The sequence below is a fragment of the Neofelis nebulosa genome, chromosome 7 (genome assembly GCF_028018385.1).
Source record: "Neofelis nebulosa isolate mNeoNeb1 chromosome 7, mNeoNeb1.pri, whole genome shotgun sequence".
Taxonomy (NCBI): domain Eukaryota; kingdom Metazoa; phylum Chordata; class Mammalia; order Carnivora; family Felidae; genus Neofelis; species Neofelis nebulosa.
The window spans coordinates 101,343,797-101,369,270 of NC_080788.1; the positions used below are offsets into that span (position 1 = coordinate 101,343,797).

The following is a 25,474-nucleotide window of genomic DNA, read 5'->3' on the forward strand; positions in this document are numbered from 1 at the left end:
ACATCTTTCACGTGACTTTGGTAATTTAATTTGCATAAATTTGCACTTTATATGTATATGTAGAACATACCTATTTAAACTCAAATATCCAGGACCGCTGTTATTAGATGAGATCAAATGGCATATATTTGGGGACTCTGACTGAGTCTATTGAATATAACAATAAATTCTCTCCAGGAAGAATGCTAGAAGTGGTGCAGCAATGGGGGACCTGTTCTGCAAAAATTGAGGTCATTACTACCCTTAAAGTAAATAATTTAAAATCACTATTTAAAACACTATTGAGTGTACTGTGTGCCAGACATTGTGTTAATAGACACATATCTTATTTAATACTCATGATATCCCTACGAGACAGGTACAGTTATTACGCTCATTTTACAGAGATTTTTAAAGATTAAGTAATTTGCCCGAAAGCACAGAAATCTGAGTTGTCAGACTTTAAAAGCTCCTGACTCAGCCTACTTCAGCGTCTTCATTTTGTGCTCCGTTTCTCTATAGCCCACCCTCTTCCGGTCTCATTGGCCTCCTTTCTGTTCCTAGAAATGAGCCAAGCTCTTTTTTTACCTGAAGATCTTTGCACTTGCTGTTTCCTCTCTCTGAAAGTTTCTTCTCCAGTTTGTTGCATGGCTGGCTCCTTATCTCAGATGTTCTTCTAAATTAGTTCTCCTCACCTTACTGTATAACATCGCCATGTTTTATTTCCATCATAGTATTTATTACACTCTGAAATTATTTTTTCAGATCTTATCCTTAGTACCTCATTCACTGAATGAATGAATAAAATAGCCTACTCCTTCTGTTCCTGCAGGAACCGTGTTACCACCAATAGGCTATCTGTGTTATCCTGATAGTCTATCCTGATACAGAGATTGCACATTGCCTACTTCACTGCCATCTCAGTGTATCACAAAGTCTTTGGTGGTTCCAGGAGAGCAGTGGTCTCACAATATCGAGGCCTCTCAGGGGACGGACAACACCTTCCTGCTTTACCCAGCTCGACCTGCAGGGGACGGTGTCGCTGGAGGCCTCCTTCAGCGCACGCCGGCGCCCTAGGTGAACTGAGACGCAGAAGTGGGAGATGTGGAGTAGAGAGGCGGGGCCAACCGGAAGGGGCGTGGTCGCCCACGAATACGCCCCCCTCCCGGAGGCTTTCCGCCCTCGCCCCGCCCCTTCCCCCGCCCGGGCGGCCATGGCCATTCCCGGCATCCCCTATGAGCGACGGCTTCTCATCATGGCGGACCCTAGAGATAAGGCGCTTCAGGACTACCGCAAGAAGCTGCTGGAGCACAAGGAGATCGACGGCCGTCTCAAGGAGTGTGAGTGCATCTTTCTTAACATACAGTCCTATGCCTGGACCTGCATGTGTCTCTCACAAAGCAGAGGCCCTTGGCCGAGCCCGGCAACCGAGCTCCGGGGGTAGGAAGGCCTCGGTCCAGGGACAAGGCGCTTTGTCATCCGGCCCTGAGGTTGGGAAGTACAGCCTCTTGAGCAGTAGAAATGGCCCACTCTGGTCCAGGTGACAGAGAGAACATCCCTATTTCTGAGATGGAAGTGGAAGAAGACTAGAGAAGGAATGGGAAAGAAGTGGGCCAGGGATGTTTGCCAGGTTGGGGTGCAAGAAGGGGGGTGTAGATGAGTCCTGGGACCCAGAACGGAGGCTTGAGTCATGGAAGCTCAAGCAAGAAGTGAGACTCGAGGTGATGGCTTGTTATTGGGATGGAAAGCCGGAGCGGAGCCCATCGGTGGGACATAATAACCCTCCTCGTCTTTCCTCGTATTTTGAGTTGTACTCCATCAGGCACACAAGTTTCTCTTGCCTCCTGAACTAAAAGGGCGCTTGCGTATTTTCGTAGTGCACTTTCACTGAAAAGCCAGATGGTTTGATTAAATGAAGAAAGACCATAACCATATAATTCTGTGGGTCACTGCACCTGTTGACCTTATTTAGGGTGGAAAGCCATAGAGTATTAATCCGTGTAGGTGGCTGAAGAGATGAGGAAGGGTCTCTTTTATCATTTGGATTAGTAGTCGCAAATCCAGAAGTGTCAGTGTCAATATCTGTTAACAATGTAACAATGTTACGAATGTGCTTGAATAAGTATTGCCAATCAAGAAAATAAAAATATGGTGCTTTTAAACTGTAACATTTCGGGGAGCCTGGTTGGCTCAGTAGGTTAAGCCTCCAACTTTGTCTCAGGTCATGATCTCCTAGCTCGTGAGTTCGAGCCCCGCGTTGGCCTCTGTGCTGACAGCTCAGAGCCTGGAGCCTGCTTTGGATTCTGTTTCTCCCTCTCTCTCTCTGCCCCTCCCCCCGCTCACACTCTCTGTCTCTCAAAAATGAATAAAAATTAAAAAAAAAAAAACTGTAAGATTTCATTTTTAAAAATGTCCTCTGCAAATGGAATTATTTCTTTTGTGGTTTCAGTTAGTGGATATAAATTATATGTAAGGTGAAATAGACTGAAACAAACTTAAATAAATAAAGTAATACTTAGTGACTTAAACTCACTAAGATTATTGTTTAATTAAAAATGTTCAAATTATATTATTTCAGTAAGGGAACAATTAAAAGAACTTACCAAGCAGTATGAAAAGTCTGAAAATGATCTGAAGGCCCTACAAAGTGTTGGGCAGGTAGGTAATGGAGTTTGGGGTGTAGGGAGTGATGGTAATTTGTTTTTTTGTTATTGGCAAAAAGTAATGCTTTTTTTTCTTTCTCAGATTGTAGGTGAAGTACTTAAGCAACTAACTGAAGAAAAATGTAAGTGGATTGGACTGTTAAATAGTAAAGAAAAAAGAGTGGACTCTCCTTTCTCCCACCATGAACTTTTGAAATGCTTATTATTTTAATGACAGTAATGAAGGGAGATGATATTCTTGCATAGACTTAAATTTTCTTTCAACTATTACCTTCTTGGAGGACAGGAATAAAACTCAACCTGCCATCAATGTGGATGTATTTATTTTTTACTTTCTATTTTTCAATTTGTCCTTTCATTCTCTTCCTCTAGTCATTGTTAAAGCCACAAATGGACCACGATATGTTGTGGGTTGTCGTCGACAGGTAACATTTTACATTTGTATAGTGCTTTATAATTGATAAAAGTGCTTTTGTATATATGTTATTTAATTCTTGAGGTAAGCAGGTCAGGCATTATGCCCGTAACTCCTAAAGGTGATTTGTCCAGATATAACTAACAAAACTTGATCTCAAACTATGGGCATTGACTCCTGGTATTCTCTACTTTCTACACTTATCACATTGTGTCAGTCAACTCTACATATTTAGAAATCTAAGAATTTTGGAACTGGAAAATATCTCAGGTCATTTTATTTTAATATCTTTTTTGAAGAGACTTAGACCTTATTAATTACTTATGTCTTATATTTAAACATTCGGAAATGTTACTCAAAGACTTTGCTGTAGCCTGAGTTGATTTGGTGATTTGGTATGCCTTCATTTAGATTAGAATAGGCAAATTGAAATAACTGCCAATTTCATTTTCAGAATACATGTTGGCATTCAAAAATGCCAACAAATGGCTTTAAATAATTTAGTAGCCTCTGAGGCCAATTTATGTGCTATCCTATTCTTCAGGAAGGATCCTTAAAACATTCTTATAAATTCATTGAAAGAACTTTTTGTGAGTATTTGTCATATCAGGTTCATGTTTGAAAACATTGATACAACATGACTGTAGAGTAGAATATAACACAGGGACTAAATCTTATTCTAGCATTGTGCCTAGCATATAAATGGGAAGACATTTTCTAAATCAAAATATTAAATGTCTAGTCTGACAAAAGATTTTATGTCCCTTACAGGGCCTTCTGGATTCCAAGAGTTGGTATTTCTAAGATATTTCATGGTTGTATGAGGGCAAGAGTATTTGAAAACTGGAAAATCTTAGAAAAGCCTGAGTCTGTATTCTCTGTAGATATAAATGTTGAAATAGATTTACGTTGATTTTTGTTCGGCTCTTTTTTTTAAGTACCTCACTTATTAGCAACTTTTTTTTTTTTCAAGATTTTATTTTTAAGTAATCTCCACCCCCAAGGTGGGGCTCCAACTTACAACCCTGAGAGCAAGAGTTGCATGCTCCACCCATGCAACTTGCACCATGCAAGTGAGCCAGCCAGGCGCCCCACTAGCAACTTTTTAAAGTTCAATCCATTATATTAAAACTAGTATTTTTGCCTATCTCCACTTCATTTTACTTGGCACTAAATCCTGAACTTAGAGTTCTTTGCAAAATCCTGTGAAAAGTAGTAATCTGTATTCTGAAATTGTATTGGCAAGTTGTTTTTTGAACTATCAAAAAATAACTTAATTTTGGAAAGGTAACACCCTGAGTGTGAGGTGAATCTGTTGGATAGTCTCTATCTAATTCTAGCCAAATAAGTTACCCTGCCTAAGTATGCCAGTAAGTTGTTTAGTATGATTCAGCCTAATATATAATTTATGTAGCATGGTATCTGGCATGTGGCAAAAGCATGAATGATGGTTCTGGGGTTTTTTGTTTTTGTTTTTAGCATTTTAATAAAAACCTCTAAAGGGGTACAAAATGAGTATATTTCTCCTATAGTCAAGTAACATGTTCTTCCCCAAAGCTGTAGTTTTTAAGATAAATCTAAAGGGCATATTACCATATATAAATATATCAGAGTAACACCGTATACCTTAAACTTACATAGTGTTATATGACAAATTTATTTAATAAAAAATAAAATAGATTTTAAAAGAAAAAAATAAAGAGCACACCTTTAAAGTGCTTCCCTTTCCTTACCCCAAAATATTCACCTACAAATTGCCAAAGTCACTATATTATAGTGCCTGAATCAAAATAAACTATGAAAATAGACTTTGGAAGTAAAATAAAAATATCCATTTTTTTCTTTAAAAGCAAGGCATTTTCCACCACAAACTTTGTATATTAGTGATTTCACATTTCACGCTGAGGTTGCATAAAGGGCATTATTTTTTTAAAGCAAGTAACTTTGAATTATTACTTTTACAAGCCCTTCTGTTGGCATGGTGTTTATAATCTAATATTAGTGTTCTCTCTGAAGACTGAAAGTGATTATGTGGCTTCTAAATATTGTGCTTTTTCTTTTTAAAGTAGTATTTCCCCTTTTAAGTGTTTATGTAACACTTTTTGTTTTATAAAATTAGCTTGACAAAAGTAAGCTGAAGCCAGGAACAAGAGTTGCTTTGGATATGACTACACTAACTATCATGAGGTAGGTTTCTTATTCTACCTTTTCCTTTCACAAGAGAGAAGTTTTTATGCATAGTATATGCTTCTTGAGATCACTGAATATTTTGCCACTTTTTCCCTTTTACTAGTTTCTAATTAATGTAAACACATTTTTATAAGATCATCTATATATGCTTACATTAGCAAGTAATTTATACTCTGTAGGCTGAGAGAAAATACATCTTGTAAAAGAAAAATACACACCTTATCATTTTAGATATTTGCCAAGAGAGGTGGATCCACTGGTCTACAACATGTCTCATGAGGACCCTGGGAATGTTTCTTATTCTGAGATTGGAGGACTATCAGAACAGATTCGGGAATTGAGAGAGGTTGGTAGTGGACACTTTGTTCTCTGAACTTATTAACAAATAGTACTGGTTTTATGATACCCAAAGGGAGAAAGAAAATGAAAGATTACTTTGTCCAATAGTGGTTACTGAATATTATACATTTAATATTCTTGCTGAGAGAAAAATAGCACTGAATTTCTAGCTCTGAAAATTATAGGTATTAAAAAAATTATAGGTATTGTTGATTTGGAGATAATTTGGTGTTGGAAAAACTCTGCTCTTTTTGTGACCAAAAAAAAAAAAAAAAAAAAGCTAATAATTGATATAAATCCAATGCCCATGCTATCTGTGGTTTTGATTATCGTAGGTTGCTGGGATCAGAGCATATATAGATAACGTGTATAATACAGATTTTCCCATAACCCTACTAATATTAGCTTCCCATCCTTAAAGTCAGTTACCTGTACCTTAAATACATTTTTTTAAGATGTCAAAACAATTTTTTTAAAGTAATCTCCATACCCAATGTGGGGCTTGAATTCAAAACCCCGAGACAAAGAGTCTCATGCTCCACAAACTGAGCCAGCCAGGCTTCCTGTACCTTAAACATGTTATTTTGATAAAGCTGTTTGCTGCCATTTAAGAAAAATATTGGCCTTAGGGTGACATAACCCTTTTAAGCTCTTCGTATCAAATCAGGATTGCCTTGCTTCATGGCACAGATGGCTTTTTTGTTTGTTTGTTTGTTTGTTTGTTTGTTTGTTTTGAGAGGGGAGGGACAGAGAAAGAGAAGAATCCCAAGCAGGCTCTGCTCTGTCAGCACAGAGCCTGACGCAGAGCTCGATCTCATGGACCTTGAGATTATGACCTGAGGTGTCAAGATTCGGACACTTAACTGACTGAGTCACTGAGGTGCCCCACAGATAACTTCTTAACAATTCTCTTTAAAATTTTTTTTAATGTTTATTTATTTTTGAGAGAGAGAGACAGAGAATAGGAGAGGGGCAGAGAGAGGGAGACACAGAATCTGAAGCAGGCTCCAGGCTCTGAACTGTTAGCACAGAGCCTGATGGGGGCTTGAACCCACGAACTGTGAGATCATGACCTGAGCTGAAGTCAGATGCTTAACTGACTGAGCCACCCAAGCTCCCCTTAACAATTCTCTTTAAAAGCAAATTACATTGTCCCATTGGTTTCATCCTAATTTATGATGGCAATATGTAGGAATGAATGAGGATAGTTGGTATAGCTTACATCATCTGATTTAAGCCTTAAGCCAGTAGTTTTCAGATATCAGCATATTAAGTTTTCTGGAACTCTTATTAAAGATACAGATTCCTAGGCCCTCTGCATGATATTGATACAGTAGATTGGGGGTGGAACTCAAGAATTAGCATTTAAGCATTCCAGGTGACTGTGAAAGCAAATTATTCTCCTCCTCTTCCTCCTCCTTCTTCTCCTTCTTCTTCCTTATTTTTAAAAAAATGTTTATTTATTTTTGAGACAGAGGGAGAGACAGATCATGAGCAAGGGAGGGGCAGAGAGAGAGGGAGAGAGAGAATCTGAAGCAGGCTCCAGGCTCTGCGCTGTTACCACAGAGCCCAATGCAGGAGTTGAACCCATGAACCATGGGATCATGACCTGAGCTGAAGTCGGACACAACCAACTGAGCCACCCAGGCTCCCTGAATCCAAATTATTTTTGACCATACTTGAGGAAGCACTAGCCTAATTCTAAATAAAAGTCTATTCTTCTCACTTTGTGGTTAATGAAAGGGCAACAGGAAGTGCAAGTGCTTCATGGAACTATGAAATCTTGTCTTTGACAGTGATTTGCTACATCAGCCATAGGAGCAGAAAGAATGTCTCTCTCTCTGTCTCTCTCATACAAAAACATACACATACATAATCCACAAAACATGCACATGTAGTACTTTTCCATCTGCAGACACTAAGAATATGGATTCTTACACTTTTTGCTTAGTCACACTTCATGAACACAACTATTCAGTAGAAGCTTATGTCTCAAGTTACGGTACTATAAAGAGTTTAAGCTGGGCATCAAACCCTCAATTATTCTCCAGCTTTCTTTCCTTAAATCAGTCTTAGTAAGATATTGAGAGCAGACTATATGGTTCTTTTTTTAAAAAATTAATTTATTTACTTTTCTAATCTCTATACCTGTCATGGAGATTGAACTCATGACCCTGAGATCAAGAGTCACGTGCTGTCCCAACTGAGCCAGCTAGGCGGCCTTAATATATGGTTCCTTTAAGGCTGCTATGACAAAATGACAACATATGAAAATTTTTTATGCCTTTTCCCCTAATTGCCGTTCTAACTTACTAAATTTCTTCATTTCATAATTATTTTGTGTTGCATTCCCAAATGCAAAATAATATAGATCTTTTTTGCTTACCTCATTTTTTTTGTATTATGATTTTTCATTGAGGTGTGATTTACATTCAGTAAAATGCACAGTATTTTTTTGTGAAGTTTATTTATTTTGAGAGAGAGCAGCAGCGTGCATGTGTGAACAAGAGAGGGACAGGGAAGGAGGGAGAGAATCCCAGGCAGGCCCTGCACTGTCAGCTGGAGAGCTTGATGCAGGGCTCTAACTCACGAACAGTGAAATCACGACCTGAGCTGAAACCAAAGTTGGACATTTAACTGACTGAGCCACTCATGTGCCCCTGCAGATGTTTTTAAAAGTTTATTTATTTATTTTGAGACAGAGCATGTATACGCACGCACATGAGTTGGGGAGGGGCAGAGAGAGAAGCCTAAGCAGGCTATGCGCAGACAGCTGGATCGAACTCACGAACTGTGAGAACATGACCTGACCCAAAGTCAAGAGTTGGACGCTTACTGACCGAGCCACCCATGTGCCCCTAAAATGCACATACTTTTTAAGTATATAATTCAAATGTGTTTTGACAAATTATGTCTGTGTAACCATCTCTTTAGTTAAGTGTGTAGTTTGTTAAAATAACTACTACAGGCTTTTAAATTGATTTTTACATAAAAATTTTTTCTTAAATCTACCTGAAGAAGAATCTCTAATACAAATATCTTTATAGGGGTTCCTGGGTGGTTCAGTTAATTAAGCATCTCACTTTTGATTTTGGCTCAGATCATGATCTCAGTTTGTGAGATCAAGTCTCAAATCAGGCTCTGCACTGACAGTGTGGAGCCTGCTTGGAATTCTCTCTACCTCTCTCTCTCTGCCCCTCCCACACATGCACATGTTCTCTCTCTCTCAAAATAAATAAACAAACTTAAAAAAATAGCTTTACATAGCATAGAATTCTAGATCTATTATGAATTACAATATGTACACCTAATTGTGCTGATATTTTACTTGAAGTATTTTAAAGTTCATCAAATCTTTACTGACTTTTTAAGAAACATGCAACTTCTTTTCTAGGTGATAGAATTACCTCTGACAAACCCAGAATTATTCCAGCGTGTGGGAATAATACCTCCAAAAGGCTGTTTGTTATATGGACCACCAGGTTAGTGTTGAATTATGTCTGACCTACTAATAAATGAATGAATGAAGGAATAAAAAAGTAAGGTGAAAATTTAAAGTGAGCTATTACAACCTCCATTCTATTCATAGTGGGGAAGGTATAGGAGATGTGTGTCTGCTGTTCTCTCAGGTGTGCTTAGTCTTCTTGTGCCTCATAGGATATGCATCTTAACATGCTGTATGATTCTAGTGCATTGGTCCTGTGTGGTTCACAGACCTCTGGCTGTTCCCGAGACACTTTCAAGGAGTCTGCAAGGTCAGACCTTACTTTGATAATACTAAGACATTAGTTGCCATTTTCACAGTGTTTACTTCTGCGCTGGTGATGCAAAAACAATGTGGGTAAAATTGCTCATGCCATAGCATGAATCAGTTAAGTCAGTGGCATGAAGTGGTACTAGTAGTCATTGTGTTATTGACTGCTCACACTTGTAGTATGAAACAAAACAAAAATAGGAGTTTTACTTTAAAATGTCCTTATCGAAGCAGTAGAAATTATTTTTATTAAATCCTGATCTTTGAATAATGTTTTGTATCCTATGTGATGAAATGGAAAATCTGTGCAAAGCACTTTTGTTATGTAATGGATAGAGCAGTTATGTCTAGGAAAAGCACTTGTGCAGTTATGTGAGTTGCCAGCTGAATTAGCTGCTTTTCATGGAATATAATTAAAATATATATTTTTTTTACTGTTCATTTTTTTTTGAGAGACAGAACAAGCAGAAGTGGGGGAGAGAGGGAGGGAGACACAGAATCTGAAGCAGTCTCCACGCTCTGAGCTGTCAGCACAGAGCCCGATGTGGGGCTCAAACTCATGAACCATGAGATCATGACCTGAGCCAAAGTCAGACGCTTAACTGACTGAGCCACCCAGGAGCCCCTGGAATATAATTTTTTTTTTAATGTTTATTTTTGTGTGAGAGAGGGAGAGAGTGAGAGCGGGGGAAGGGCAGAGATAGAGGGGGACAGAGGATATGAAGCAGACTTTACACAGACAACAAAGAGCTTGATGCAGAATTTGAACTCACGTACCGAGATCATGACCCGAGCCGAAGTTGGCCGCTTAACTGACTGAGCCACCCAGGCACCCTTCATGGAATATCATTTTGTCTTTCAAACATGATTTACAGACATTTCTGTCATTGTCAGGCTGGTTATTGGTTATTCAGACTGGTCATTGCTTATCTGGCAAACATTTTTCAAAAATGAATTAAGTTAGCCTGTTATGTTAAAACAACTAACGCTGTCTGTAACCAGTGAGAAAAAGTTGAGCTTTCAACCAAAATTAGTTTTTGAAAACTTACATCTGACAACTTTCTAATGCTAATACTTAGGAGATGAGATGGGTGATATTCACAAATGTGATTTTTAAATAATTGTACATTAAAAAATGCCAACATGTGGAAGATTTTCATAACTCACTGAACCAATAGTTTCCAAATAAGCAATATTTGATGTTACAATATGCATAGGTAAAAGATCCATTCATTGTGCAGGATAGACCAATGGATTATCAGGTAACATAAAAGGCTTCTATTATAGTGCCTGTAAATAGGGGTTGAGATATGTTTGAATATAAGTATTCAGTATGCTTAGAATTACAAGAGATGTTTTGAATAAAATTTAAAATTTTAATATTGAGAGTAGAAGTGCTTTAGAATTTTAAATGGAAATTCTCTTTAGGATTTAGCATTCATTTTGCAAAATTTACTATCTGAAGGATAACATTCTTAAAAGGCTTTTGAGAATTTCTTTTGCTTTCCATCTATTTAGGACTTCTTTTGTCATTTTAGGTACAGGAAAAACACTTTTGGCAAGAGCTGTTGCTAGCCAGCTGGACTGCAACTTCTTAAAGGTAAAGGAAAGATTCTTTTTGTAGCTGTTGAGATTAAATTTTATTTGAATTGTTTTATGTTTACCTTAATGTTTTTTCCTTAATCAGGTTGTATCTAGTTCTATTGTAGACAAGTACATTGGTGAAAGTGCTCGTTTGATCAGAGAAATGTTTAATTATGCCAGGGATCATCAACCATGCATCATTTTTATGGATGAAATAGATGCTATTGGTAAGAATTAACACTTTTTAAAATTTATTTTAAACTTTTCTTGAAAGTGTTGGAAAATTTTTAAAAAATGAAAGGAATTCCTCTTCCTGCCCCCACCAGCTTTACCTCTAATTGTAATTTGTATGAAGTAGCAAAATGAATTGACTCTTACTTTAAATTCTTTTTTTTTTTTAATTTTTTCTTAATGTTTTTATTTATTTTTGAAGCAGAGAGAGAGAGAGCATGAGCAGGGGAGGAGCAGAGAGAGGGAGACATAGAATTTGAAGCAGGCTTCAGGCTCTAAGCTGTCAGCACAGAGCCCCATGCGGGGCTCGAACTCACGAACTATGAGATGATGACCTGAGCCGAAGTCGGATGCTTAACTGACTGAGCCACCCAGGCACTCCTAAAAAAGAATTCTTAAAGAAGTTTAATTTTGACATTGACAAAATGAGACATGTCATACCAAAATCAATTCTAACTTTGTCAGTGTGATTTTTACTATTTAATTCTTAATCTTCATGTTTTTAACTCCAGACATTATCATTCTTTTGTTAAATGATGATTGTAGAGGAAAAGAGTAATGCATGATTTTCCATATCATTATTTTAGGTGGTCGTCGGTTTTCTGAGGGTACTTCAGCTGATAGAGAGATTCAGAGAACTTTAATGGAGGTAATACTTGGTAAAGGTTTAAAAAGAAGCCTGTATGTATATATGAAAACATGGGTATTGGAAGGGCAAAATATGTACAATTGTTTAAATGAAGAACACACTTAAGTATGAAATTTGAAAATCTGATCTGGAATAAACACATTTCTCTACCACAATCTCTAGTAAGAAAATATCCACCAGAAAATAATAGGGGTATCTACAAAATTCCATTTGATGTACAGCTATATAATTCCATGTATTTTGAACAGACCAACCATTTAGATGTTTAAATTTTTTTTTAATGTTTATTTACTTTTGAGAGAGAGGACAGAGTGCGAGCCGGGGAGGGGCAGAGAGAGAGGGAGACACAGAATTCGAAGCAGGCTCCAGGCTCTAAGCTGTCAGCACAGAGCCCAATGTGGGGCTTGAACTCATGAACTGAGATCATGAAGTCGGGAGCTTAACCGGCTAAGCCACCCAGGTGCCCCAACCATTCAGATACTTAAATTGTATATTGTTCTTCTGATAATTCACATTCTGTGAACACGATCTTGTGCTAGTTTTGTTAAGATGTCTTATGAGAAATGGACATATTAAAACTGGTGGCAATAAATGAGTTATGAATGAGGCTGCTCTAAAAATCACTAATACTTTCCTCTCTTGCTTTATTGCTGAGAATAAGAAGAAACTAAAATAGTTTTGATAATTGAAGAAGATGGATGATGGAATATTAGAACGTACATATAGCCTTTCCCCATTCCAAATTCTGTGAAAGCGATGGCAAGATCCCAAACACGTTTTTCAACGTCTACAAAGACAAGCTAGGTAGCATAGGTAATACAGTGCCAAATTCTACCTCAGTAGGAGTATTTGAAAATTGCTTTTTGTAAATTATAATGATCTGCTTAGAATATATACAGTATTTTCAAGTTAGTAATAGATTCTCTTAGAAACCTTAAATTGAGGTATTTTAAGACAACACAGATGCTAGTCTTATTCAGGTAACTGATGTGTTGTTAGCTAACAGATATTTTGGAAAAGAAATAGACATATTGTTAAGCTAGCTATATTTAAAAAATTTTTTCTTAATGTGTATTTATTTTTGAGACAGACAGAACATGAGCAGAAGGGCAGAGAGAGGGAGACACAGAATTCAAAGCAAGCTCCAGCCTCTGAGCTATCAGCACAGAGCCCAATGTGGGGCTCAAACCCACAAACCACGAGATCATGACCTGAGCCGAAGTCAGATGCTTAACCAATTGAGCCACCCAGACACCTCATGCTAGCTGTATTTTATTATTTAAAAAAAATTTTTTTAAATGTATGTTTATTTTTGAGAGAGAGAGAGAGGGACAGAATGTGAGTTAGGAGGGATAGAGAGAGGGAGACAGAATCCGAAGCAGGCTCCAGGCTCTTAGTTTTCACCACAGAGCCCAACACGGGGCTCGAACTCGTGAGCTATGAGATCATGACCTGAGCCAAAGCCGGATGTTTAACCGACTGAGCCACCCAGGTGCCCCCATGCTAGCTGCATTTTAACGAGTTTGTTGAATGCAGTTAGGCGTTTCAATATTTATTCAAAAAACCTTTTAGGAATTGAAGTATGTTTAGTGTCTCAGTATTTCTATATATAGTAGAATTATTTAAAAGCTATTTAATAGATTTATTATCAGACTTATAGAAATGTCATTGTATCTGCTTATATGAATGTAAATTTATGTTTGGCTAACTTAAGACATACATTAGATTTTATTAATAGTGTTTATTTTTAAAAGGAACTATGAAAACAATTTGAATATTGGAAATTAGATCCACATAGTTTAGTTTTTTAACTCTTGACTAGATGGAAGCCTTCAGATTTATTAAACCTTTTTGATAGCTATAACAAGGTACATAATTAAATAGTCTGTCTTGGAACTATGAGGCTAGAAAACATGCTTTTATTTTTTTTTTTATTTTTTATTTTTTTTATTTTATTTTTCAACGTTTATTTATTTTTGGGACAGAGAGAGACAGAGCATGAATGGGGGAGGGGCAGAGAGAGAGGGAGACACAGAATCGGAAACAGGCTCCAGGCTCCGAGCCATCAGCCCAGAGCCTGACGCGGGGCTCGAACTCACGGACCGCGAGATCGTGACCTGGCTGAAGTCGGACGCCCAACCGACTGCGCCACCCAGGCGCCCCGAAAACATGCTTTTATAAGAGAAAGAAAAGATACTCCATCAAATGGTCATTCTGAAGATTGCATACTATCTGTAGACAATATATTTTATGGTATTAGACACATAAAAGTTGTGTGTGGTTTAGTTTTTAATGGTTGGGATGTTTTATAAAAGTCTGTCAATGATTTTTGTTTATAAATATATTAGTTACTGAATCAAATGGATGGATTTGATACTCTACATAGAGTTAAAATGATCATGGCTACAAACAGACCGGATACACTGGATCCTGCTTTGCTTCGTCCAGGAAGATTAGATAGAAAAATACGTGAGTTAAAATTCTTTACCTGCTGTCTGTTCTCTTTGTTTATGCCCATTTCTCTTTCCATATCTCTTTCTCATTCCCTACTTTAAAAAACCTGACTGCAAAAGAATTTATTTTAATTTTTTATTTTCAGATATTGATTTACCAAATGAACAAGCAAGATTAGATATATTGAAAATCCATGCAGGTCCCATTACAAAGCATGGTGAAATAGGTAAGGAAATAACCTATTTTATGTATATTTACATTTGGTAAGTGAAGCAAACTGCTATTGGATATTGCTGATAATCTACCAAATCTGGTCTTAAACTCAGCAAATGTCTTAAAAACAGCTAATATTTGTTGAGCATCAACTTTATGCTAGGAATTATTTTAAGTGCTGGGGATGTAACAGTGAACAAAACATGACAAATTCCTACCATGTAGACATTCTTGTCAGGAAAGACAAAGTCAGTAAAATATTTGGTATATTAGACGGTGATATGTGCTATGGATAAATATAAAGTAAGAAAAGGGAAATAGGTAATGTGAGGAGCCAGAATGAATATTTACATTTTTTAAAATGTATGTTTATTTATTTTTAATGTTTATTTATTTGAGAGAGAGAGAGAGAGACCGAGAGCAGCGTGAGCAGGGGAGGGGCAGTGAGAGAGGGAGAAAGAATCTGAAGCAGGCTTCAGGCTCTGAGCTGTCAGCACAGAGCCTGATGAAGGGCTCAAAGTCACAAGCTGTGAAATGGTCACCTGAACTGAAGTCGAGCACTCAACTGACTGAGCCACCCAGGTACCCCATAATGTATATTTATTTTTGAGAGAGTGCAAGTGGGGAAGGGGCAGTGTGGGGGTAGGGGGCGGGTACAGGGTCCGAAGCGGGCTCTGCGCTGACAGCAGACAGCCCGATATGGGGCTTGAACCCATGAACTATGAGATCATGACCTGAGCCAAAGTCGGACACTTAACCAACTGAGCTACCCATGCGCCCATGATTATATACATTTATTTATTTATTTTTAACTTTAAAAAAAATTTATTATTGAGAGACACAGAATGTGAGCAGGGGAGGGCAGAGAGAGGGGGAGACACAGAATTTGAAGCAGGCTCCAGGCTCTGAGCTATCAGCACAGAGCCCCATGCAGGTGTTGAACCCACAAACTATGAGATCATGACCTGAGCTGAAATCAGATGTTTAACCGACTGAGCCACCCAGGGGCCCCTATATACCTTTTTAAATGGAGGTGGAGAGGAGGAAGCAGAGGAAAGCCTAACCAAGAAAGTGATTTTCAACCAATGACCTAAAAAGGTGAAGGAACTAGGTATAGATATTTAAGGGAAAATCAAGCAGAGGGAACAGCAAGAGGAAGAACTTGAGGCAGGTATATGACTGAAACATTCCAGGAGTAGCAAAGAGGCCAGGGTGTCTGTGGCAGTGTAATCAGGATAGTAGTAGCAAGTGAAATCATAGAAATAATGGGAATCAAATTGCGTAGAGCCTTATTGAGGCCATTGTGTAGGAACTTTGGCTTTTATTTTATTTTTGTCACTGGAAGATTGTGAGCAGAGGAATGCTATGATCTTAACGTTTGTTATTTTAACTTTGTAATGTAAAAATTAGAAATACATAGAAGTGGAGATAAGAGTATAATGAACTTGTAACCCTAGGTACTCATCACCCACCCAGCTTTAATAATTAATAACTCTTGGCAAATCTTGTTTCATCTGTGATCTCTTCCACCTCTTCTTACCTTCCTTCTGGATTTTTAAAAAGCAAGTCTCAGGCATTATATCATATCATCTGTAAATATTTTATAATTGACTTATGTTAAATAAGATCATTCTGGTTGCACACAGAAGCGCAAAGACAGAAACAAGAGGATAAGTTAGGAGGATATTTGGATAATCCAGGCACAAGATGGTGGTGTGGTCTCAGGTGGTAGCAAAGTCTTACAATAATGAGATTCTGGACATATTTTGAAAATAGAAGTGACAGGGCTTGCTAATGAATCAGTTATGGGGTGTAAGGTAACGAGAAGAACCAGGAAGACTTAGGTTTTTGACTCATGCAACTGGAAAGATGGAGTTGTCATCATTTAAAATGGGGGAGACTGGAAAGATTAGGTTTTAAAGGGAGAATAAACAATTTGATTCTGAATATATTAAATCTGAGACACCAATTAGAGATTGAAATAAAGACATTGCTTGGTAATTCTATATGCATGAATAGTTTATTGGGATGGTCTATTCTGGAGATATAATTGTGGATAATAACAGCATAAAATTTTTTTTGAAGTCTTGAGATGAGATTTCTAAGGAAGTAAATGTAGATAGAGAAGATGTTCAAAAACTGAGCTGAGGGATGCTTGGGTGGCTCAGTTGGTTGAGTGTTTGGCTTTTGCTCAGGTCATGATCTCACGGTTTGTGAGTTCAAGCACCACATCAGGCTGGCTGCTGTCTGCACAGAGCCTGCTTCAGATCCTCTATCCCCTTCTGTCTGCCCCTCCCCTGCTCATGCTCTCTCTCTCTCAAAAATAAAGAAACATTAAAAAAAAAAAAAAAAACTGAGCTAATTCCAATTTTAAGAAACTGAGATGAAGACCATCAAAGGAGACTGAGAAGGTATAGTCATAGAGGGAAGTTAAACCAGGAGCTGGTGATGTCTTGGAAGATAAATGAAGAAATTGATACAAGGAGGGAGTAATTCCCTGTTAAATGCTGACAGTGAGTCAGATAAAAAGAGTTCTGAGAATGGATCTTTGGATTTACTATGTGGAGGTAATTGGTGACCTTATCAAAGCAATTTGTTTGGAGTGGTGAGAGAGAGAGAGAGCCTACCTCAAATGAGTTTCAAGGAGATTGTACAGAGAGGCATCGTTTTTAGACATTTGTTTCAAGGAATTCTGCAGCAAAGAGAGAAGAGAAGAAATGTAGCTGTAGTGGAAATGGAGGTGAATGAAAATTTGGGAGAGTTTATTTAAGATGGAAGAATTTACAACACTTTTTTAGTGCTTAATGCAAATAATCTAGGAGAGAGAGAAATTGATAATGCACTTTCCTTGAAGAGAGGTTGGCCCTGTCTGTGAGCATAGACTTGTCATTTGTGAGGATCGGAGGGAAGGCAGAATAAATACTGATGATGGCAGTATCTGAAATATGGCAGAAATTTATAACATTTTTCTTCTGAATGCCTTTATTTTCTCAGTGAAATAGGAAGCAAGTTCAGAGTGAAGATGGGGAAGTATTGCTAGACATTTGAGGACAGAGAAAAAGTTAAAAAGTAATTAGCTACAATAGTGAGAGAGTGGATTCTAGGATGGAGGTCAGCAAACCATTGATGTGGGCCAAATTCTATCTGATGCCTCTTTTTGTAGATAAAGTTTTATTGTAACACAACCACTCCCAATTGTTTATATATTGTCTATGACTGGTTTTCCACTGCATTAGCAGAAATGCATAGTTTTGACAGAGACCATATGGCCTGCAAAGCCTAAAATATTTACTTTCTGGCCCATTACAGAAAATTTGCTGACCCCTGGACTAGGGGATTCTAGTATAATCTATATAAACCAGGCGGCTTTATAGACCCTTAGAAGTTAATGGTCCAGAAATAGTTACAAATAGTTGATTATTGCCTCTCACCAACTTTCTCATTGCTTAAGTAAATACAGTTTTGAGCTAGAAAGACTGAGCTTAACTAGGGATGCCAATTTATAGGTTTCTTCAATACTGAGCTCTTGCTAGGTACCAGATACTATGCTAACCTTGGGAATCCCTGCTCTCAGGAAGGTTATATGAACTTGAACCTGAGGGAAAATTAATTAATCAGTATCTAATCTCAAAAAGAGACTGACCTACTCTAGATTGCCTGGCAAAGGGTGTCTCATCAGAATTACATTGTAGTAGCTCACGCTGTCTCTTATTTCTGTCCTTATTCTATATCAAGTCCACAACTGCTGTTCCAAACCAACAGCTCTTCATTTCAAGTCTGTCATGTGGTTAAGAAGATCACTTAACCATTACTATTACCATAGATCTGATACCTCACCACTTGGAGCTTGCACAGACACCAGAAAAGCTAGCCATTTAAAACAGTTATATAAAAATATATGAGGGGCGCCTGGGTGGCTCACTTGGTTAGGCATCTGATTTCAGCTCAGGTCATGATCTCGTGGTTTATGGGTTCAAGCCCCACGTCAGGCTCTGTGCTGACAGCTCAGAGCCTGGAGCCTGCTTCGGATTCTGTGTTTCCTTCTCTCTCTGCCCCTCCCCTACTTGTGCTCTGTCTCTCTCTCTCTCTCTCTCTCTCTCTCTCTCTCTCTCTCAAAAATAAATAAACATTAAAAAATGTTTTTTAGGGGCCCCTGGGTGGCTCAGTCGGTTAAGCGTCCGACTTCAGCTCAGGTCACGATCTCGCGGTCCGTGAGTTCGAGCCCCGCGTCGGGCTCTGGGCTGATGGCTCAGAGCCTGGAGCCTGCTTCCAATTCTGTGTCTCCCTCTCTCTCTGCCCCTCCCCCGTTCATGCTCGCGCTCTCTCTCTCTCTCTCTCTCTCTCTCTCTCTGTCTCAAAAATAAATAAACGTTAAAAAAAAATTAAAAAAAATAAATAAAAAATGTTTTTTAAATATGATAAAAATGTGAAAATTATTTGTGATATTTGTTTTTGGTATATTTTATATTAATGTGACTAAATTCCATTGTGGTTACAGTTGATTTTGAATATCTTAGGTTTATTCAAATTAAAGATTTGGTTATAGTTTTTTTTTAATTTTATGTTAATTTTTATTTATTTTTTTGAGAAAGAGAGAGAGATAGAGAGCAAGCAGGGGAGGGGCAGAGAGAGAGGGAGACACAGAATCCAAAGCAAGGTCCAAGTTCTGAGCTGTCAGCACAGAGCCCAGTGTGGGGCTCTGACTCACGAACCATGAGATCATGATCAGGGTCAGAGTCAGACACTTAACTGACTGAGCCACCCAGGTACCCTGGTTGCAGTTTTTATAAGATTCCTGGCTTGACAGATATCTTAAGTTCACATGTGCATAATTGTTTCATTGCATAGAAACAGGTTAAGATGCTTTCAGATCTTGATGCTATTTCTTGGTTTTAAAATGTCAAAAGCATGTTTATTTCTGCTTGGTGCTGGTTTACTTAATAGAAGTATAATTTTTGGTAGTTAATATTGTGGAGGACTTGCTAAATATTTTGGAGGAATGTCAACAGAGATGATGCCTAGCTGGTCAAATTCAAAGCAAGGTCTGCAGTTAAATTTTCTATATAGGCATAAATCAAGAAAAAGCCTAAATTTTTTTAAAACTAATTTCCAGTATTTTTTCCTAAACAGATTATGAAGCAATTGTGAAGCTTTCAGATGGCTTTAATGGAGCAGACCTGAGAAATGTTTGTACTGAAGCAGGTATGTGTTTAAAGTACAGTTTTTATTATTGATGTTGATTTATTTAATTTGCTAAAAATGTGTTTGGATTTGTCCAAAAGAAGAGCCTGGGCTTTGCGAGGATTTAGGTACTTGTTTTTTTGCGGGGGGTGAGGGAGGGGGAACTGATTCCAGGAAGCAGGAGAGAACAGGAAAGTGCAATGGAAAGAGGGAAAGCTATTGTAAGGGTGCATCATTGACGTAGCTGCTATAGACAGGTGGGATTTGATTTGATGACATCTCAGACAAACATACAGAATGGCTGATCTATGGGAGACTGGAGCATTTATTTACCAGCTGTCATCCCCCACTGGATGATAATTTACCCTTGGGGATGTTAACTCCTTTATACTTCTAGATGCCTTAGACCAGAATGTGGAAAGACTTGCATGTGATAGCATACTGGCCCCCTGAAGTAAGTCTGAGACTGTACAGAAGTGTCTGCCACAACTGTGGCTGAAATTAGACTGTGCTAGCACCAGAAGTATCTGCTGCAAAGTGGATAACTTGTTTTCTGATACTAGTCTTAGCAGTAAGCTTTGTAAGATTGATTTATGAATTTTATGATCATGCAACTTGTATAAAATGTAATAGTTTTTTAATACAGATTTCTCTATGGATTGTGTGATCCTGTTTTTAAAAATTTTATTTCTGGTACCAGGTGGCATTAAAACCATACATAGAGCCATTTAGTCTTTGTCCTCCACACAGAATCTTAAAATTAAAAAAAATTAATTTTTACCCTAGTTTTTATAGTTACTGACTTTCCTAGGTTGTGGGTGAACAACCTTTTTTTTTTTTTTAAGTATTACAATATGTCATTTCCTCTTGTTTTCATATCACCTTTAGCATTTCTTATAAATGTAACAGTTTAAAGAGGCTGCTCAGATATGGCTTCTCCATAGCAGTATCTTCATGGGTATATGGTGACTCAGTACCTGGATCAGAAATCTGCAGGTTTAGAAACTCAGTACAGATCAGAGTAAATCATGCTCACAAAGACCTCCTAATAAACAAAACACATTAAGTGGTAAACTTGGATGTAGCTTGAACTATTTAGAAAAATTTATGACAGTGTCTTTCCAAAATCTACACTGGACCAAATTATTAGAATATTGCTTTGATGAAATTGGAATCTAAACAAAAGCAATGTCATAATCCTAAAGGTTCGCACCATCAAATTATATTTGTTTTTTGCTTTTTTTTTTCAGTTTTATCAACAAATAATTGACATATATCACTGCATAAGTTTAGGTTGTACAGCATGATGGTTTGGTTTACATATATTATGCAATGATTTCCACAAGTTCAGCTAACATTTATCTTCTCATATAGATTCAGTTAGAAAAAAGGAAAAATATTTTCTCCTGTGATAAGAACTCTTAGGATTTACTCTCTTAACTTTCTTATATATCATATAGCAATGTTAGCTATAGTCCTTATGTTGTACATTACATCCTTAGTACTTACTTATCTTACAGCTAGAAATTTGTATACTTCACATATTGTAAAAACATTTTAGGCTGGGGTGCCTGGCTGACTGAGTTGGTAGAACATGTGATTGTTGACTTCAGGGTGGTAAGTTCAAGCCCCATGTTGGGCGTAGAGCTTACTTAAAACAAAACAAAACAGGGGCGCCTGGGTGGCTTGGTCGGTTAAGCGTCCGACTTCGGCTCAGGTCACGATCTCGCGGTCCGTGAGTTCGAGCCCCGTGTCGGGCTCTGTGCGGACAGCTCAGAGCCTGGAGCCTGTTTCAGATTCTGTGTCTCCCTCTCTCTGTGACCCTCCCCCGTTCATGCTCTGTCTCTCTCTCAAAAATAAATAAACGTTAAAAAAAAAAAAACCAAAACAAAACAAAAAAATGATTTTAGCTATTTCCAGTAAAGAGCTATAACTTTGGCATAGATTACAATCTTAGCTTTTTAAATGGCCTGGGGTGTTCATATTTGGAGACACTAAAATTCTTTGGTTTTCTTATTATCAGACTTTAAGCCTTTTTTGTTAACATCTTTCTGCAATGTAAAATAAACTTGATTCAGTTATAGTTGTCTTTTCCATTCACATCCTGAGATTAGCCTTTTTGGATTGGAATGTAACTCAGGCTCAGCCATTCACTAAATAATGGTTTGGAAACAGTCATATGCACAAAGTTTGGAAAAATAAGTAGCCTTCAAAACAGGTTTTATTTTATTATTTTATTTTATTTTATTTTGTTTTGTTTTGTTTATTTTTATTTATATCTTATTTTATTTTTATTTTATTTCATTTTAAAGTTTATTTATTTATTTTGAGAGACACAGAGAGAGCTGGGGAGGGCAGAGAGAGGGGAAGGGAGGGAGAGAGAGAATCCCAAACAGCCTTCGCACTGTCAGCACAGAGCCCAAGCCCAATTCAGGGGTCAATCCCATGAACCGTGAGATCATAACCTGAGCCAAAATCAAGAGTCGGACACTTAGCCAACTGAGCCACCCAGGCACCTCCGAAACAGGTTTTAAAAAACTTCAATATTAAAAACTAGAAATTTCCATTCACCTGATTTCTGAGTACAACATAGAATGGCTATTTCCAAGACTAGGTAGAAATCTTGGAAGATAGAAAATAACCCTTGAAATCTTCTATTGCACTCATTTTACATAAATGAAAATGTAAGCAGATCTTCAATGAAAATATTAGTACATAGTGATAACTTACCAGCTTGAGCTTATGAAATTGGGATTGTCTCAAAATCTTGGACCCATATCCATGTCAAGTAGTATTTGACAAGTAACTTATCATTAACTTGAAAAAGTTGAATTGTGATACTTGAGTGTGAAATTCATATAAAATATCAATTTGTACATAAAAAAGGTAAATTTTAATTATGTGGTTATTGTCACTGATTTTTTAAAGCCCAATGTTGACTTTGTTTAATTCCTATTCTTTAAGCTTTTGATTATTAAGAAGGAAAGGCTATCAAAATTACTGAAGGTGTTTTGTGTTTTCCCACATTATACACGTGTTCCTTCCTTCCAGGCAATTGTTGTCTGTAGAGTTAAGAAACCACTGCTTAAGATGTGTATGTTTTATTGATAGTAGGGCTTTAGTTTGCTTTTTCGGAATGTCATTAGATACAAGGACTGTGTGAGTTAGATTTTAAATATCCAGATAGTTTTCTCATTGTTGTCTTGCTTTTGGTTTGGAAAATAATACTCAATATAGCTAAGCAAATTAATTGAACAATGATGGTTGTTTTTAATAAATTAGAACTATTGGCTCAGAAGTAGTAAATCTACGGGCAACTGGCTGGCTCAGTCAGTGGAGTGTGTGACTCGATCTTGGGGTCATGAGTTCAAGCCCCATAATGGGGTAGTGTTTACTTCCAAAATAAATCTAGGCTCCTTCACATTTACTCCACAGAATTAAATTACTTAATTTTCCTGAAAAAAATTTTTTTTATTGTTTTTTATTGAGATAACAATTGTCAAATAATATTAGTTTCAGATGTACAACATAATTATTTGATATATATATTGTAAATGATCACTACAATAAATCTAGTTAATATCTATCACCACATAGAGTAAACAAGGTATTTTTTTCTTTGATGAGAACTTTTAAGATCTACTCTCAGCAATTTCAAATATAGACTACAATATTATTAAGTATAGTCACCATGCCGTATATTGCATCCTCAGGATTTATTTTATCCTTAGAAGTTTGTGCCTTTTGACTACCTTCACCGATTTCGCCCACTCCCTCTTAGTTTTCTTACAATAAATTATTTACATGTTATATATAGCAGTCATGTTGTTCTGTTCTCCACAGGTATGTTTGCAATTCGTGCTGATCATGATTTTGTAGTACAGGAAGACTTCATGAAAGCAGTCAGAAAAGTGGCTGATTCTAAGAAGCTAGAGTCTAAATTGGACTACAAACCTGTGTAATTTACTGGAAGGTTTTTGATGACTGCATGACAGATCCTGGCTTAATGTAAAAATAAAGTTAAGGAAAATAATGTATGTATTGGCAATGATCTCATTAAAAGCATATGAATAAAAATATGTATGGATAACACTGTAAAAATTAGTAATTGAGTAATTCTACTTTTAAGATTGGTACAGAAGAAATTTGTATGTTTGTTAATATTGCATTTATTGCAGCAAAAGTTATGAGTATGTTGAAGCTTTTCGTATTTGCTGTGTGACCATTTTGTAAAACATTGAAAGTAGTTTGAAATCGTAGTATGAGAGCATTTCTTATGACTTATATCATTTGTTTTCCTCATCCTAAAAAGTTGAATAAAATCCGTTTTAGTTCTCCTACATATATTTTTGTCTTTTTAAAGATTACATTTATGATGGTCCTTTTAGTAAATTATTTAATAATCAAAATGAATTCTCTTTAGATTACAGGCTTTTGAATTTTAAAACCGTACACACACTCAGTGTTCCTAACAGCGTCTTGTTATATAAAGCATAGATGTGTATATCTATATTGATAATGGAAGGTCTTTATTCACTCTTCACCTATGATTAGACTGTATGATAGCTAATTGAAATAGTACATGCATGTCCATAACCATTTTTTAGATTGATTAAAAGTAATATTTGCTAACAAATGTGACTTGGTTTTCTTGATTTATGTGAGATGATAGTTCCCTTTTCAGAATATTAAGGTGTGGACCCTCTTCCCAGAAAAAGTCAGATGTACATACACACAATTTTGCATACACTAAAATTTAAGGAGATTTATTATTTCCCAAACTCACCCATTGGCTCTGTAGGTATCTATGGATACTAAGTTAAGAGGGTTTGATGTAGGGGATGTTGATGTCAGAAATGTTCAAAGCAGAAGTTCTGTTACCTACACACAATTCTTATATCATGTGGACTTAAAGCTTTAACAGATTAAAATAGGAAATTGTTGGCGTCACCTGAGATTATCTTATTAAAGGTGCTGTTTAAACAAAAACAACTTGACTTCACTTTTTATAAACACTAAAGAATGTGCGATATATGACTTGGATAATTATACAATCATTTTTCAAATTAAAAAGTTACTTGCAGAGTATTGTATGTCTTTTTATAACTTTAAAAGGTAGAGAATAGTTTACATAGTGATAGAGAAAATGGAGCACTCAAACTAGCCATCTAATACTCAAGTTATTGAATGGTTCTATTTCTATATATGTTGGTAGTGTGTTTGATAAATAGGACAATATAAAAATAATAGTATGTCAAGGGCGTGTAGGTCAAATATGTGATTCTTTTAACCTTATTCATTGTAATTTGCAATTTAATGACTTTCTCTCCTTTTTACTTTGGTTTATTTTTTTGGTTATAAGAATCAGTTTGTTTACAAATCTTGAAAGTTTAAGTATGGATTCTTCCGCTTCTAAGTTTGATATTCCTCGTGTTTAAATTAAATGGAGAACAGTATCTTTCTAGGCCCAGAGAAAGTATATACCTCACTTCTATTAACAATATAGTATTAACAGACTCAAACTCCTTTTTAAGATGAAAGCCATGTATTTTATTAATATATTTATATTATATATAATTAATATTTCAACATAAACTTAGCATTAAAGGGAGAGACCTTCAGTATGATGTGTAATTTACTGAATGAGCTATCGGTTGTTTCTATTCCTTAGGATTTTCTATATGCCTTTGTTTCTTGAGATTTTGTCATAGTCCCAAGTATTCTTGAAAGTCCACCATTTCAATTTGCTTAAAAACCAAGGGTGTTTCATTTTCTGTGTAGCATAACACAGTTTTAAGATGAACTCTTCATTTATTACTCTT

At 36.8% G+C, this 25,474-nt stretch overlaps 1 protein-coding gene across 2 annotated transcripts; it reads left to right on the top strand.

The window, feature by feature from the left end:
* Positions 1 to 1,164: 1,164 nt before the first annotated feature.
* PSMC6 (proteasome 26S subunit, ATPase 6) lies at positions 1,165 to 24,288 on the top strand. 2 transcript variants are annotated; one of them, XM_058739069.1, is made up of 14 exons: positions 1,165 to 1,319; positions 2,558 to 2,637; positions 2,725 to 2,764; positions 3,015 to 3,067; positions 5,177 to 5,244; positions 5,479 to 5,593; positions 8,981 to 9,068; positions 10,879 to 10,940; positions 11,028 to 11,151; positions 11,743 to 11,804; positions 14,153 to 14,273; positions 14,404 to 14,484; positions 19,602 to 19,673; positions 23,496 to 24,288. In XM_058739069.1, exons 1-14 carry the CDS (start codon positions 1,193 to 1,195, stop codon positions 23,612 to 23,614), a joined length of 1,212 nt encoding a protein of 403 aa, XP_058595052.1. In that variant the 5' UTR covers positions 1,165 to 1,192; the 3' UTR covers positions 23,615 to 24,288. The 2 variants fall into 2 exon arrangements, with proteins under 2 accessions (XP_058595052.1, XP_058595053.1); XM_058739070.1 differs by lacking the exon at positions 2,558 to 2,637 and having other exon boundaries at positions 1,178 to 1,319.
* Positions 24,289 to 25,474: the final 1,186 nt, after the last annotated feature.

Coding starts and splice junctions, on each gene's coding strand:
- PSMC6 (XM_058739069.1), top strand. CDS start 1,193: ATGGCCATTCCCGGCATCCCCTATGAGCGACGGCTTCTCATCATGGCG. Junction 10,941..11,027: donor TGGACTGCAACTTCTTAAAG/GTAAAGGAAAGA, acceptor TTCCTTAATCAG/GTTGTATCTAGTTCTATTGT. Junction 19,674..23,495: donor AAATGTTTGTACTGAAGCAG/GTATGTGTTTAA, acceptor TGTTCTCCACAG/GTATGTTTGCAATTCGTGCT.